Consider the following 13,085-nt stretch of genomic DNA (forward strand, 5'->3'; position numbering starts at 1 on the left):
GACACGCGCACAGAATCAAGTCTGGATATTCGAAAGACGTCCATATCAAAAGCTAGCTACAATACAACAAAGATTCCGGCACGCGCGAGGTCGCCACCATCAATATAGCACCTTGCTCAACCTCTGCACCGCGCTCAAGAGGATGTCACCCTGTCGGATGACAGTCTCGTACTGGGCGTTCTTCACTGACGGTCGGTTCGTCTCCACCACGCCGTTCACTTTATCGATCGTGCAGTGTAGCCGCCCAGATGCAATGAACCGGGACAGCTCGCTGTCAACGAAGTCGACACTGACGCCAAATGACCGTGCCAGGCTGTCGAGGGTGAGACTGCGGTACGACTCGAGGAGCTGGTTGTAGGCGAGGATCCGCATTTCGCGGACGTAGAAGCGCGAGTGCGGGGCCAGTAGGCGGTTGGGTTGCAGATGTGTTTGTTCCAGGGCGGCTGCATGCGTGTCAGTGCGAGATGACGCGACGAACCGGCGGCTGACGGACCGAGTGCAATGAAAAATTTGTCATAATGCGAATTGTACAGGTTCTTCATGAGGTCGGATAGTGTTGGCAGCTCGGGGAGGACTTGGATGACTTCTGGTGCGACAATGAGCTTCTTCTTGAGGTCTGTTCGGCTGAGTGTCAGGACGTTGGCGATGATGGTGGCCGCCACGAAGTCGTTGTAGGAGATGAGCTCGGTGGCGGTGAACGTTGACAGGGCATCGAGGAGGAGTTCGCCGCCGCGCTTGAATTGTCGGATTGACAGCATGTGCAGGCCACGGTACACCTTCAGACGGTTTCTCCGATCCCAGTCACCACCCTTCTCCACAAGCCTGAAGCGGGTGCTCAGCAGTGCATGAAATTTAGGAACAACATGACATACTCTTCCGCCTGCTCAAGGTACCGAGTGATTAACTCATGGTCCCCGAAGAAGAGGCCGATTCGGATGAGAGTGAGCACGATGTCTATCCTCGAACCCAGTCCCGGGGTTTTCTCCAAGGCCACCTTCTGCGCCTCTACCGACTTGTCCTGCAAATTCCGCGTTCGTATGCGCGCACCATGTGTTTGTGGGTAGCACGACTCACCTTTTCCCCGATCTTGGTCAAATAGTTCGCGCGCGCACGGAGCGCGTCCGCGATGTCCGTCTCTCCTTCCGTTTTCTTGGCCTCTTCAAGACGCTCGTCAATCTTGTCCAGCTCGTCCTTGTTCTCCTTCTCCATACGCTCGAGAAGAGGCTGGTCCAGTGGCAGCGCGGAGGTGGAGGTCACGATGCGGTAGTATGGCGCCATATCTGTACGCATCCCTAAAATAAGCACTACGCACATGCCCGCGAGTTACAGAGCGCGTACGGTCAGCTTGAATGCCCTCAAGGAGGGACTTGCGCGCGGTCTCATGCAGATGCGCGAGAGATGGGGAGGACAGGACAAAGTAGTCCTGCGCGAGGGTGAGGTTCGGGATAGGGAGGACCGCGTCTTCTGCCATTTTGTGTTCGTCTGGTCGCGATGTTATGTTATCTGGCGAGAGGAGAGAGGTTTGCAGAGCAGCGTGGACACTGGAGATGAGTGCGAGCGCCTGCAAGCGACGCGTCAGTACCGCGACTGTTCCCACGCTCTTCGACGCGTCACCTCGCGTCCTTCGCCTCTGCTTGCCGCGCAAGAGTCCTCATCCTCACTTCCGCCCCTTCTCCACCTCCGTCATCTCACACCGACTACACCTAATCATGCCTACCAAGGAGGAACTTCTGGCCGAAGCCGCGAAGGACCCTAAGCGCGCAGAGGTGCTCTACAAGGAACTCCTAGGTAAGTCTCGGCTCGCGCACGGAGGGGAGGTGCGATCGACTGACCGCGCGCACTACAGCATCACCAATCAGTCCTCATGCTTCTGTGGAAGAGAAGGAGGCTGAGCTCCGCCACCAGGAAAGCGCTCTCGTGAAGCTGGGAGAGCTCTACCGGGATCAGAAGTGAGTCTCAGGCGTGGCTGAGGGCATGTAGACGCAGGACTCATCGCAAGTTCACAGGAATGCTAAAGGTGTCGCTGAAGTCATCACCATGTCTCGCGGTTTCGTTTCTTCGACCGCGAAGGCCAAGACCGCCAAACTCAGTATGTTCATCTCCCCACCGTCCGAATGTCCTGTATTGACCACTCGCTTCAGTCCGTACGCTTCTTGACTGCTTCACCGCAATTCCCGACAGCCAGAAGATTCAGATCGACGTCTTGATGGAAAATATCGAATGGGCTAAGAAGGAGAAGCGGATATTCTTGAAGCACAGTTTGGAGACAAGGCTCGTCAGCTTGTGAGTACCCGCCTCCCCCGAATGTGCGCATATATTCAGATCGCACGCCACCAGGCAGCTGGACACACAGCAGTACAAGCCCGCGCTCGCTATGATTGAGACCCTCCTCACTGAGCTTAAGCGGTTAGACGACAAGATGGTTCTTACCGAAGTCCATCTACTGGAGAGTCGCGCATATCGTGGGATCGGTAACCTGGCGAAGTCGAAGGTGCGCCATTGGAAAACTTGACTCTCTATCTCGGCGCACTGACTCGATACCCTAGGCGGCACTGACATCTTCACGGACAGCAGCGAATGCGATCTACTGTCCTCCACACCTCCAGGCACGCCTTGATCTTCAGTCCGGCGTTCTGCATGCGGAAGACAAGGACTATACCACCGCATACTCCTACTTCTACGAGACGTTTGAGAACTTGAGCACACAAGACGATCCAAGTGCGCTTGGTGCGCTCAAGTATATGCTGCTGTGCAAGGTCATGCTCAACTTGGTATGCCCAATCGTTTGTTTTTTGAGCCGAACTGATCTCAATGTCGACAGCCGGAAGATGTTACGTCGCTTCTGTCAATCAAGCTTGCGTCGAAGTATGCGCAATTGCGTGACGTGGAGAGCATGCGCGCGATTGCACGAGCTCACCAGAAGCGGAATCTTGCGGACTTCGAGAAGGCACTGAAGGACTACCAACAAGGTACGGACGCCTTCCCTTGCACCTATGAGCGTCTTTGATGCTGAGGAACGGTGTAGAGCTCTCCTCGGACACCACGATCAGGACACACCTATCGGGATTGTACGACACGCTGCTCGAGCAAAACCTCCTCCGGATAGTGGAGCCGTATTCTGTCGTCGAGATCGAGTACGTTGCGCAGCAGGTTGGCCAAAGTCGACAAGCCGTGGAGCTCAAGTGCGTCGTTTCGCGTGACGTGCTTGATCATAGCTGACCGTCGTCCCATCAGACTTTCACAAATGATCCTCGACAAGGTCTTCCATGGTGTTCTTGACCAAGGCCGAGGATGCTTGCTGATTTTCGAAGAGCCGGAAGCGGATGTAAGTCGTTGTTTGATACTGCTGTGAGTCATGTCTCACATCAGTTGCGCAGCGGACATACGGCGCCGCGATTGACACGCTCGAGCAAGTGGGCAAAGTCGTGGATTCGCTGTACGCCAAAGTAAGTATTCCGTGATTTCCGTGTCGGAATAAGCTGACGGAGGGTTTTGTGCAGACTGTGAAGCTTGCATGACGGAATCCTTGCCTGGCCGGTAGTTGTATTTTACACTTGTAAAGATGGACTTCATCAATATTTCCCCGAGGATGTCTTTCTTGGTGGATACACGTTCCAGGCTGAGATTCACTGCTGTGTGAGTGCTTCGTTCTGTCATTATCAAAGACCACAAATGGGTTGAGCATGTTCTTGAACACGCCTAACCCACCTGTGGGGACCGGTTTGAAACACGGGCTGCCCCACGCTTCCGCGGTGTATTGCTTCCTCGGGAAGTACACAACGAAATTGTCTCGGGCCCCGGCCATTTGTTACATGCATCTTCTCATAAGTTGACGTTGTGAGGGGAAGAGTATCAGTGACTGTCCTATGGGAAGAGTTACTGTGGAGATGTAGGCGTTGTTTGAACGAGTCCTTGTAGACTGCTGGCTGAAGTGGCCCATGGCCGCCCTGAAACCACGTCGTCGTTATGCCTAGAGGAAACGGGTTGATGTCACATTTCCGCTGGTAGGCTATCGGTCGAAGTGCTCGTATCAGGGTATAACATAGAATACACGTCATGCGTATGCCAATTCACCACCAGAAGCGTTCGGTCGACTCGAACTTAAACGACGTTGGTGTCGGAGGGGCGTTGTAGTGCTGCGTGATGGGCCCGCGCCGGCTCAGTAGAGTCGGCACCGCGTTCAGAGGGTTGTGCACATGCGGCCACGTCGGTGCCAGTCTACGAGGAAGTCAGCATCAGCGCTGGACACGGAGGAGAGGAGCAGAGGGTGCTCACATAGTCTGCTTGACCTGCTCGAACCCGAACCACGTGTGGGTGCCGCATCCCCACTGCAGCTTGATCAGGACCTGCATGTGAAGGGGGGCGATGGGCGAGGGTGCGAGGGTGCAAGTGGAGGGGAAATCGGCGTACCCCGCTTATAGTGGCGGACTCCGCGAGGTCAACGATCTCACCGACGTGGGACTCGCCTTCGCGATAGAGGAAGCGTGCACCCTGGTAGAGAGGTTAGACCGGGGGTATGCAGGGGCAAATTTCTGCGGGGGTGGACGACGCATACCTTGAGGTGTTTAGGAACAGGCATGAATGTGTCGAGGGCTGGGATTGAGATAGGGGAGCCTGGGGGAAGGTTATGCGAAAAGCCAAAGGGTCTGAGGACGTTTTATACCTTCCCGTCCACCAGACTTGCCTCTGTGCTTGTGTCCCAGGACTGACTACGCCCTTCCTCCTTCCCGATTGGTGCATTAACCAGCTGCGGGACCCACAAATCTCACCTTCGCGAAACAAGGATCGCGGCGCCAACGTATCACACGGCGAGTCAGAGGCGAGTCAGAACCCCAGATGGAGAATATTCTCAGAATCCAAGCAGGGGATGGGAAGGTTGTTCGATTATCCAGCAAGTTTGCAGCCGCAGCAAAACTACCCCATACAGATACGATCTAGGGGAAGAACTCTCGCCTTCCAAGCTTCATGATGGAGGGTGAGAATGCGGAGTAGTCGGGGGAATCAGCAAATCACGGGGCGGAGTAGCGGCCACGAAGTCTGCCAACTGCCCTAGTGCCTCAGAAGCCGTCGGACGCAGAGCCGGATCAGGCTCGTGCATTCGCTCCAGGATTGCATCAATTGCTGGGACCGTCGACTGTAGGAAAGAGTTAGCGTCTGAAGTGGCACGAATGGCGGGAGAAGCACCTTGAAGTCGGTGAAGCTCTTCCCCAACTGCCACACATCCAGCTTGTAAGGGCAGTACGGCTCGCCCGTCAGTACCTCCGGAGAGGCTCGGCCGTTGAAGTCTGGGGAGAACGGGACGGTGCCGCCCTGAGGGACGCCGATGCAAAGGTGCTTCTCCCGGGGCAAGTTCTCGAACATGACTGAGACTTCGAAGTCATGAAGGAATACACGCGGACGCGTGATGCGGAGGGGGTCGTTCACCAACGACTGCGGATAATACTGCAAGAGGAAGTTCTCCTTGTATGCATCCTATGGGAACACCTGAGTCACATTCGATGGGACAAGAGCTGAATACAAACCCTGTGCGCGATGTTCTCTCCATGAATGTAGTCAAGTGCCTGAAGCAGAGGGTAACGTAAGTGCATTGCAGTCGTAGAAGCGGACATACCTCCAAGCACTGCATGATGATGTCCACAATATCGCCAACAGAGTTCTTTCTGAACGGATAGAGCAGATCGCGCAAATCTTGGCCGACCATCGGAAAGATCCCGAACAAGATGTCCTCGAAATAGGAAACGTTGAGGAGTGGTAACGCATGGTTCCTGCTCGCGGTGGCATGATACGTGGATGCTATAAAGCGGAGGATCGTAACGTGATCACACCCCTGGTTTCCCACAGCAAGAACACGTATCACGACAGCCTGTCCCTCCCGAGTGTTAGCTGCGTGTACGGCGTGTGTCTGCGTTCCAGTGTCAGCAGGACAAGCTTTCAATGCGGGTTGAAGGGATCTGAGTGACGTACAGGATAGTTGAACTCGTGAAGGAAATCAAAATTGCTCATGCGGTCCCAGCCTTCATGGGCGCGAGCGTACCCAAACCCGCGCAAGCTCACGACCTTGGGTGGGTCCAAGTCTTGACGAAGCATTCTCTGCGCCCGGCGCCAGAATGTGTAGCCGCGCCGTTGAAAGTGGTCGCTGAGACAGTCCCAAACGGCAACATCAAGTTTTCCGTTCTTATCCAACGGTTCCCGCCACGAGAGCAGATCCTGAGGAAGCTATATACCGAACGGGCTTCGAGCTAGTTCTTAACGAGGAAACATGAGGGGACATACCCGGGCACGAATAGCCTTGCGTCTGGAGCGGCGCACAGCCAGATACACTGACGAGAACAGCACAGCCAGCGCGATACAACCTGAGGCGAGGCGGGGAACTCTTGTGGCGAATGGCATGGCGCGACGGGGAAGAGGGGAAGACTGGGTCCGTTGCACGAACCCCCAACGCCACGCCACTCAGTGCTTTCATACTCCGCCGTGGGCTGGTCGGAGAGGTTCGGGAAGCCTTGAGACCTTATGACGAGAACGCTTCGCCCGAATACACCGTACCATTGGTCACCCTTGTCAGGACTCAGCTGCACAACGGGGCCACATCTTCTGGAAGAGGGCATCAGAGGTCCTGTGATACTCGTAATCAACACCAGGAGCTTCGGAATATCACGGCAGACCACAGAAGTGTGGGCGTCGAGGGAGTTTCGTTGTGATTTTCTCACCGACTTCGAGGAGTTGAACGTAGTACTAGCCTCTTAGCCTCCAGTTGACCCGTGAATGTTGAAATTGTAGGGGTTTCTGGAGCTGTTAGACATATATTTGCATCATCAACCTGCCCATACATGTCTTCATCAGCGGGTTTTACAAGTGCATGAGTACTTTGTTTCACTTGCCAAGTGTTCGAAGACCGGCGAAAGTAATGGAGTAAGAGGGGCTTTTTGCGTCTACAAATATCCTGTTCCGATATGAAACCGGGGGAGAGTGAGCCCAGTGGTAAGTTGTAGTCAGACGCAGAGCATAGGCTGGAGAGCGTTCAATTGCCAGCGCCTGCCAAAAGCGCGAAAGGTGCCGTGAGCCACGTGGACTCCGCAGGCCCGTTTGCGAGCCTCACCGTAGTGCTTGCGCGCGTTGATATCTCCTCCATTTGATGATGTCTTGGTACGCTCATCTTCATATCTGACGCGCACATCTGTATGCAGTGTTGTGGTCGGCGCGCGGGCGCAGCACGCGCGCATCGAGAGTGGGTCAGCGCGTCCGGACGGGTGACCGGCGGGGGGGGGCGGCCATGGACTTTGATGACCGGCTATGGACTAATGAGCGCTCGCGTGGCCTGGGCACGCGGGCGACCGATCGCTCCCGTTTGGAGAGCTCCCGCTTCCAGATATACTGGCGGGGCTCGTCCGGCTTCCTCACGCATCTTGCCACTACCCGTGCGCGTGAGGAAGCTGGTACGTCTTCTTGTTGTGTTACCTATGTCGAATATGCGCTCACACTTGTACTACGCAGACATAAGCGTCTGCCAGGTGAATATACCTCACGCATCTTGCCACTACCCGTGCGCGTGAGGAAGCTGACATAAGCGTCTGCCAGACACTCTACCGCGACTAGCTGCTATATCTTCAACATGCAGCGTTACCTGAGACTAATGGCACGCGCGCCGTCAACTCATTGAGCGGTCGTATTTCACCAGAATCAACCCTGCCTCGTCTCTGCCGCCAATCTCGGTGGAGGTACAGATCCTCACGCATGCGAAGGACCTCTCCGAAGACATCGGATATCGCGGCGTGGAGCATGCGCTCGGGGTGTTTGTGTAAGCGGAGAAGGTGCGTGAGCAGCGCCAGGGCGCAGGCTCGGGTGCGAGGTCTGACAGGTACTTATGTGCAGGCTCGACACGACAGGTCGCCGGTTGTACAAGACGTAAGTACGCGCGTCGGCCTCACGAACATTGTCGTGCGCGTGTAGGACGGCACGGACGCGGGTGACGAACACGCGGTCTTGGTGAACCACACCACGCTGCCTTCCCCCGGAGCGGGCGACGATATCACGGTCATGTTAACTACAAGCAAGCCTCTTCCACTTCTCGATGCTCCTACCACCAAACAAACCCGTCCTTCGCCCGGTCTACCTCCGGTAGACGCAGCCCGTCCAGCCCTCGGCCCTCAAGCGCGTGCATCTCCACCTGTGGGACAGCCTTCCGCATCCTCGTCCACCATTCGAGCTCGGCACCGGGGCTCGGCGGCGGACAACGAAACACGATCCTCTCTAGGCCGGCCGCCGCACCTCCGACGGGTTCCATCCCCACCAAGTCCTGCACGTCCTCCGTCGACACCTCGAGCTCCGCCAGCCCCAGCGCCACTTGCCCCGACTCCGGATTGCCCATCACGAGTCCGCCCAGCGCCTTCGCGAGTTGCAGGTCCAACCGCTTGAGGCGATCCGGGCACTCGTCGTAGCGCGTCGACTCCCTGACCTCGTCGCGGTCCAGGCGGACGCGCAGGGACCGAACCCGCCCCGGTGTGGTCTCGCGGAGCAAGTCTAGGAAGGGGAGCAACACCTCGGATTCACACGACGCGCGGCACGCGACGGCGGTGATTTGGGTCCACGGCAGCAGCGCCCGCAGACGAGGCATCATGTCGGTGACCTGATGGTCGCCTCGGTACGAGAACTTGTGGAACTCGAGCGTCGCGCGGGGATCCGGGGCGCCTGCGAGCACGATGGTGATCGATTGGAAGCCGAGCTCGGCCGCGAGCGTCGTGCAACCGGCGAAGCATGCGAGGGCGGGAAAGGTCGGGGGAGGTTGTAGATAAGGCAACCAGTGAGATTGAGAGTGAAGGACGGAGGTGGTAGGAGGTGTTCGAGGAGCCGCCAAGGGTACAAATAGTACGCTTGGTACTTGGTGTAACCGAGAGTGAGGCGCTGGAGGTGTGGGAGCTTAATCTGGCGCATTACATCGCAAGAAGGCCAGTCTTTGGAGTCGACAAGGATGTGGAACAGTATGATTTTCTGGAGCGTGAAGGAGTGAGCAGAAATGATGTTGAGGAGTTCATCCGCAAAGCCGAAGTGCAGGTGGTTGAGGGCGAGGTGTGTTAACGATGCAGGAGGGATGGTAGGCAAAAAGATTGTGTCTCTGAGGGTAAGGGAACGTAGCTTGGGAGGGTGGGCCTGAAATAATGATATACGCTGGTTTGGTTTGACCTGATGCCATATCCTTTCGGGGATACCGTAGATAGACAGAGTCTCAAGGTTGGGCACATCGAAAAGCGGTGAAAGGTTTGAGGTCCTTGGCATGTCTCTGATGCTCAGGTCGCGAATGCGAGCTGCATACTCTGCCAGGGAAGCATTCGGAGTATCCAGCTGGATTTCGCAGCTGAGAAATGTGTTCTGGGAGCGGCGTATGAATTCTTCTTTGAGCTTGTGGTGTTTCACGTCAACGATTGTCCACAACATCGCTGTGCCGAGCGCGACCTGGCGCCATCTCCTACATACTGCGCTTACGCGCACACGGTTGAGCATGAAGACGCTGTGGCCAAGGGGGGATGCTCTTTCAGGAATAGGCCATTGTGCAGCTTGCCGCAGTATCATCCCCAGTAAGTATCTCGACAGGGAGAGCATTGATCGGCACAGACTTGAAGTTTATGACCTCCTGGACCCGCGCAAGAGTTTGGGCCAGATTCACCTCTGATTCTCGGAGCTAAAGTCTCAGTATTAGATGGAGCGAGCCTCGAAAGCATGGTCTCCAGAGCTTACTAGGTCCAGACTATGCGTGGAATTATGAGACTTGAAAGCCGTACAAACTGATGACCGTACTCACCTCGCCACAAGATAGACCTCCGTCGGAAGAGCCCGAAGTTCCCGTGAGGCACTAGAAAGGCGCATTAATTGGTCTTGAGCGCATCCCGGCTGAACAGCGTCCATCCTGCGCGGAGGGAAGCAACTTTAGAGCTACCTCACTGCGGCCTCACGGTGGCGGGTGGCCATGATTGGTCTCGGCGCCGGCCCGTCGCGGACACTTGGCGTCGACACCCGAGTCCTCAACGATGCTGTCGCCTCCATCTTCTTCTCAGATCTCAGTACCTTTCCACTCATCATCGTCTCACTTCCATCTCCACCGTAATGACTGCGACTCCAGCCAGTCCATCGGAGGAAACCAAGGTCGTCCGCGCAACGCACCCCCAAGAATATGAGGACTGCTTGGGGTGTCGTATCGTAGGCAGCGGCGCACTGGGTGCAGTAGGGTTGTATGCTCTGGGAATGACTCGTGCTCGAGCACCGGGCTCGGTGGTCGGGAAGCGGATTATGGGAGGTGTAGGCATCTGTGAGTGCGTCTGTGCCGGGCGCAGGGAGTGCATCTAACTTGTGACAGGTTTCTTGGCCGCTAGTTATCTGCGTTGGACTAGATGACACTCTGGATGTGCGTGTGGTCTCGGTCAGTAATTACCAACGGGTTCTCGGCCCCTTTACCACCCACCATCCAAACTGCCATAGATGTATATGAGGGGTACGTCGGTGTCTCCACAACCTCTGGGTGTTTTCGTTTTGAATCATGAACTGTGCGTAAACATCTGTTGGCATTCCATCCAAAGAAAGCACCTCCTTGTCCTTCCCGTACCATATTTTGATGCGTCTCCTCGAGACTGCTTCGATTCGATTTGATACCCCGTTTTCATGCCCTTTCCTGCCGAGATCTACTGTATTTCTCACATTCATCTATTCCCGGTCTCCCAATTCCAGCCATGAGGCTCTAGTCACCACGCCTCAGTCACGTGTGTCTGACGTATCTGAATAGCGTATGTACAGACTCAGTACGGGTGCTGCGGTACTTCAAGCTTCACCTACCACCACCACCCGCACGCACGTACACCTCCGCCATCGCCTCCCGGACCTCCAAAATGAGCGTCGAAGTCAGATGCTTCCAGTGCAAAACGAAACTCTTGGGCTTCGGCACTGGTGACGAACATGGCCGCATCACCGGGCACTCGTGGCGACCAGGCTACTTTTGCACAGCATGCAAGGCGACTTTTGACAGCCACAAGGACTGTTTGGCTCATGTCAGACAACAGCATCGTGCATCGGCTTCCGGAAACTCTGTGGGCTCGACACAACCTGCACAAAGCCTCACCGGGAGTGGCCCACCCTCGCTCGGTGCCCAACCACCGCTTGCGCGCTCCCTTCCGAGTGGTTCGGGTTCGGAGGTGCGTTGCGTTGCAGCATCATTTCTTGTCTCACCAGAGACAGGCCTATTGACGAGATCTCGGATAGGACTTTGTTCTGCGTACTGGCGTTGCAATCGTCAAAAACACCGAGTGCCGAAAGTGCAAGGTGGATTTCGACACTCGTCAGCAGCTGCAAGAGCATTATCGTGAATCCATGGAACATCCGAAGTGTTCAAGCTGCGGTAAAGGATTGTTCGACATGAAGGATTTGTTGAGTGTAAGCGGTTCTGATATGTTTATGGTCTCCTTACCTCTAGTTTTAATTTCCTGCAGCACAGGACCCAATGCCAATCCTCTTCATTTGTCAGCAGCACAGCGCAAAGCTTTACTTTTGGTAGTCAAAGTGCTATCCCATTGAATCAAAGGTCACCGTCAAGTTCGAACGTAAGCCCTTTGTCTACTCTTCAATTCCGCTCCCTGACTTGCTTCACATTCACCCAGCCCGCAATTCTGTCGACCGCTCGTAGCATATCCCCAATATCCGTGAGCTATCACGGATCCGATGATGACGAAGGGAATGAAGGCGAGGACGAAGGCAGAGGCGCCCGGACTCCCTTCTACACCCCAAGTCCTCGCGTGCAGCAACCAGTGAGTCGGCGATGTGTCGTCGTGACTCTCCCTAGGTCGCTCATGGTTGTTCCTAAGGCTTTGTCGGTGCTCCAGAACCCATTCCCACCACCTTCCAGTCGCACTACGCCAGGACCCGACTCTGCGCGTCAACTGCACCCCTCACCATTACTAACGAGCCCTCCCTCTCCCGCCGCGAGCTCCATTACCCTCCCTCCGACCGCCGTCCCGCCGCCCCTCCCGCTCGGTCTGCACTGCCGAAAATGTCTCGCGAACCCGAGCATCGAGCCCGTGACGACGCTGTGCGGCCACATATTCTGCCACCGGTTCGTCCCGCCCCGCTCTCCCGCACCCTCACCACGATCGCTGACGTACCGCGTGCGCGACAGGTGCATCGCGCACGAGTTCGCGACGAAGATGTGCTGCCCGGTGTGCCAGCGGCCGTTCCTGGTCAGGCTCCATCTGGGCTCCTGACGCAGCGGTGTTACGTCCATCGCCGATCCGACGGACGGGCCGCGTTTGAACTTGCACGTTCGTCGGACGCGATAGAGCCCCGAGCTGGTTGGTATGTTAGTGGATACGAGCCGGCCGATAATGTTATTTGGTGCATGGCGCGCGAACTGTGGATGACCGTCGGGTTTGCGTTTCTGCGTGAATTCTGCTGCGGCGTGCCTACACCGTGCGCCGTTCGGCACATTCCTTGCCCTCGCGGGCCAAGACGAACATCCGGCGTACACAAGTGCCGCCGCAGCAGGGCCGTAGGCGGAGGCGAGAGGTTAATGACCGGCCCCGTTCGCCGTCATGATGTGGACGATCTCTACTTGGCGCAGTCACCCAGCGAATTTGGAAACGGACGGACGATCATGATTGTGGTCGAGATGATACAACCGACAATGCGTGACAATGCGGCGAGAGCGAACGATAACAAATAGAGGTGGGGACATTCTGTCTAGCTAAGCGCGACGCAAGGAGCTGGAACGCTAGCGTCGATGCGAAAGGAACACTCACATATCCCAACGCTCGACCCGCCGCCACATTGGCGGAAATCCCATGATATCCGTGATCCTCCTCCCGTGATGGCAAGTCCGCCAGTGCCCAGCGCCGTCTTCGTGAATGTGAACAGCGAGAGGTCGGGCACCGACGTCCACACCGCCGGGTTCAATTCCTCATACTGGAGGTATCGCCTTCTGAGCACGCTTGTCGACCTTTCCCGGGAGGATGCGCACGTACGGTGGGGAGTTGAGCGTCCAGAGGTTGTGGTCGAGGCCCACCAGCTTTGGTTGGCGTTCGATGGCAGCGACCACTTCCACGTCGAGGAAGTAG

At 56.3% G+C, this 13,085-nt stretch overlaps 5 protein-coding genes across 5 annotated transcripts; 2 read left to right on the plus strand and 3 right to left on the minus strand.

The window, feature by feature from the left end:
• Nucleotides 1–99: 99 nt before the first annotated feature.
• On the minus strand, nt 100–1,471 carry BXZ73DRAFT_102307 (PCI-domain-containing protein; the record flags this gene model as incomplete). The annotated part of the gene is made up of 5 exons (XM_048015189.1): nt 100–443; nt 494–822; nt 873–1,018; nt 1,075–1,280; nt 1,339–1,471. The coding sequence occupies 5 exons, from the start codon at nt 1,469–1,471 to the stop codon at nt 100–102; spliced, it is 1,158 nt and encodes a 385-aa protein (XP_047876876.1).
• A 238-nt stretch (nt 1,472–1,709) lies between these two features.
• Nucleotides 1,710–3,518, plus strand: BXZ73DRAFT_90550 (PCI-domain-containing protein; the record flags this gene model as incomplete). The annotated part of the gene is made up of 11 exons (XM_048025677.1): nt 1,710–1,788; nt 1,847–1,949; nt 2,007–2,089; nt 2,142–2,283; nt 2,338–2,491; nt 2,547–2,771; nt 2,822–2,969; nt 3,026–3,182; nt 3,235–3,325; nt 3,378–3,446; nt 3,501–3,518. 11 exons carry the CDS (start codon nt 1,710–1,712, stop codon nt 3,516–3,518), a joined length of 1,269 nt encoding a protein of 422 aa, XP_047876877.1.
• Nucleotides 3,519–4,963: 1,445 nt separating this feature from the next.
• On the minus strand, nt 4,964–6,390 carry BXZ73DRAFT_90551 (kinase-like domain-containing protein; the record flags this gene model as incomplete). Its single annotated transcript, XM_048025678.1, has 6 exons — nt 4,964–5,134; nt 5,185–5,472; nt 5,523–5,561; nt 5,612–5,902; nt 5,965–6,216; nt 6,274–6,390. 6 exons carry the CDS (start codon nt 6,388–6,390, stop codon nt 4,964–4,966), a joined length of 1,158 nt encoding a protein of 385 aa, XP_047876878.1.
• A 1,684-nt stretch (nt 6,391–8,074) lies between these two features.
• On the minus strand, nt 8,075–9,429 carry BXZ73DRAFT_102311 (uncharacterized protein; the record flags this gene model as incomplete). Its single annotated transcript, XM_048015190.1, has 2 exons — nt 8,075–8,685; nt 8,796–9,429. The coding sequence occupies 2 exons, from the start codon at nt 9,427–9,429 to the stop codon at nt 8,075–8,077; spliced, it is 1,245 nt and encodes a 414-aa protein (XP_047876879.1).
• Nucleotides 9,430–10,095: 666 nt separating this feature from the next.
• Nucleotides 10,096–12,236, plus strand: BXZ73DRAFT_78290 (uncharacterized protein; the record flags this gene model as incomplete). The annotated part of the gene is made up of 9 exons (XM_048022849.1): nt 10,096–10,297; nt 10,414–10,480; nt 10,714–10,745; nt 10,780–11,174; nt 11,242–11,412; nt 11,469–11,579; nt 11,637–11,783; nt 11,841–12,088; nt 12,152–12,236. The coding sequence occupies 9 exons, from the start codon at nt 10,096–10,098 to the stop codon at nt 12,234–12,236; spliced, it is 1,458 nt and encodes a 485-aa protein (XP_047876880.1).
• Between the last annotated feature and the right edge of the window lie 849 nt (nt 12,237–13,085).

The sequence above is a fragment of the Epithele typhae genome, assembly GCF_022376455.1.
Source record: "Epithele typhae strain CBS 203.58 chromosome Unknown BXZ73scaffold_31, whole genome shotgun sequence".
Taxonomy (NCBI): Eukaryota; Fungi; Basidiomycota; class Agaricomycetes; order Polyporales; family Epitheliaceae; genus Epithele; species Epithele typhae.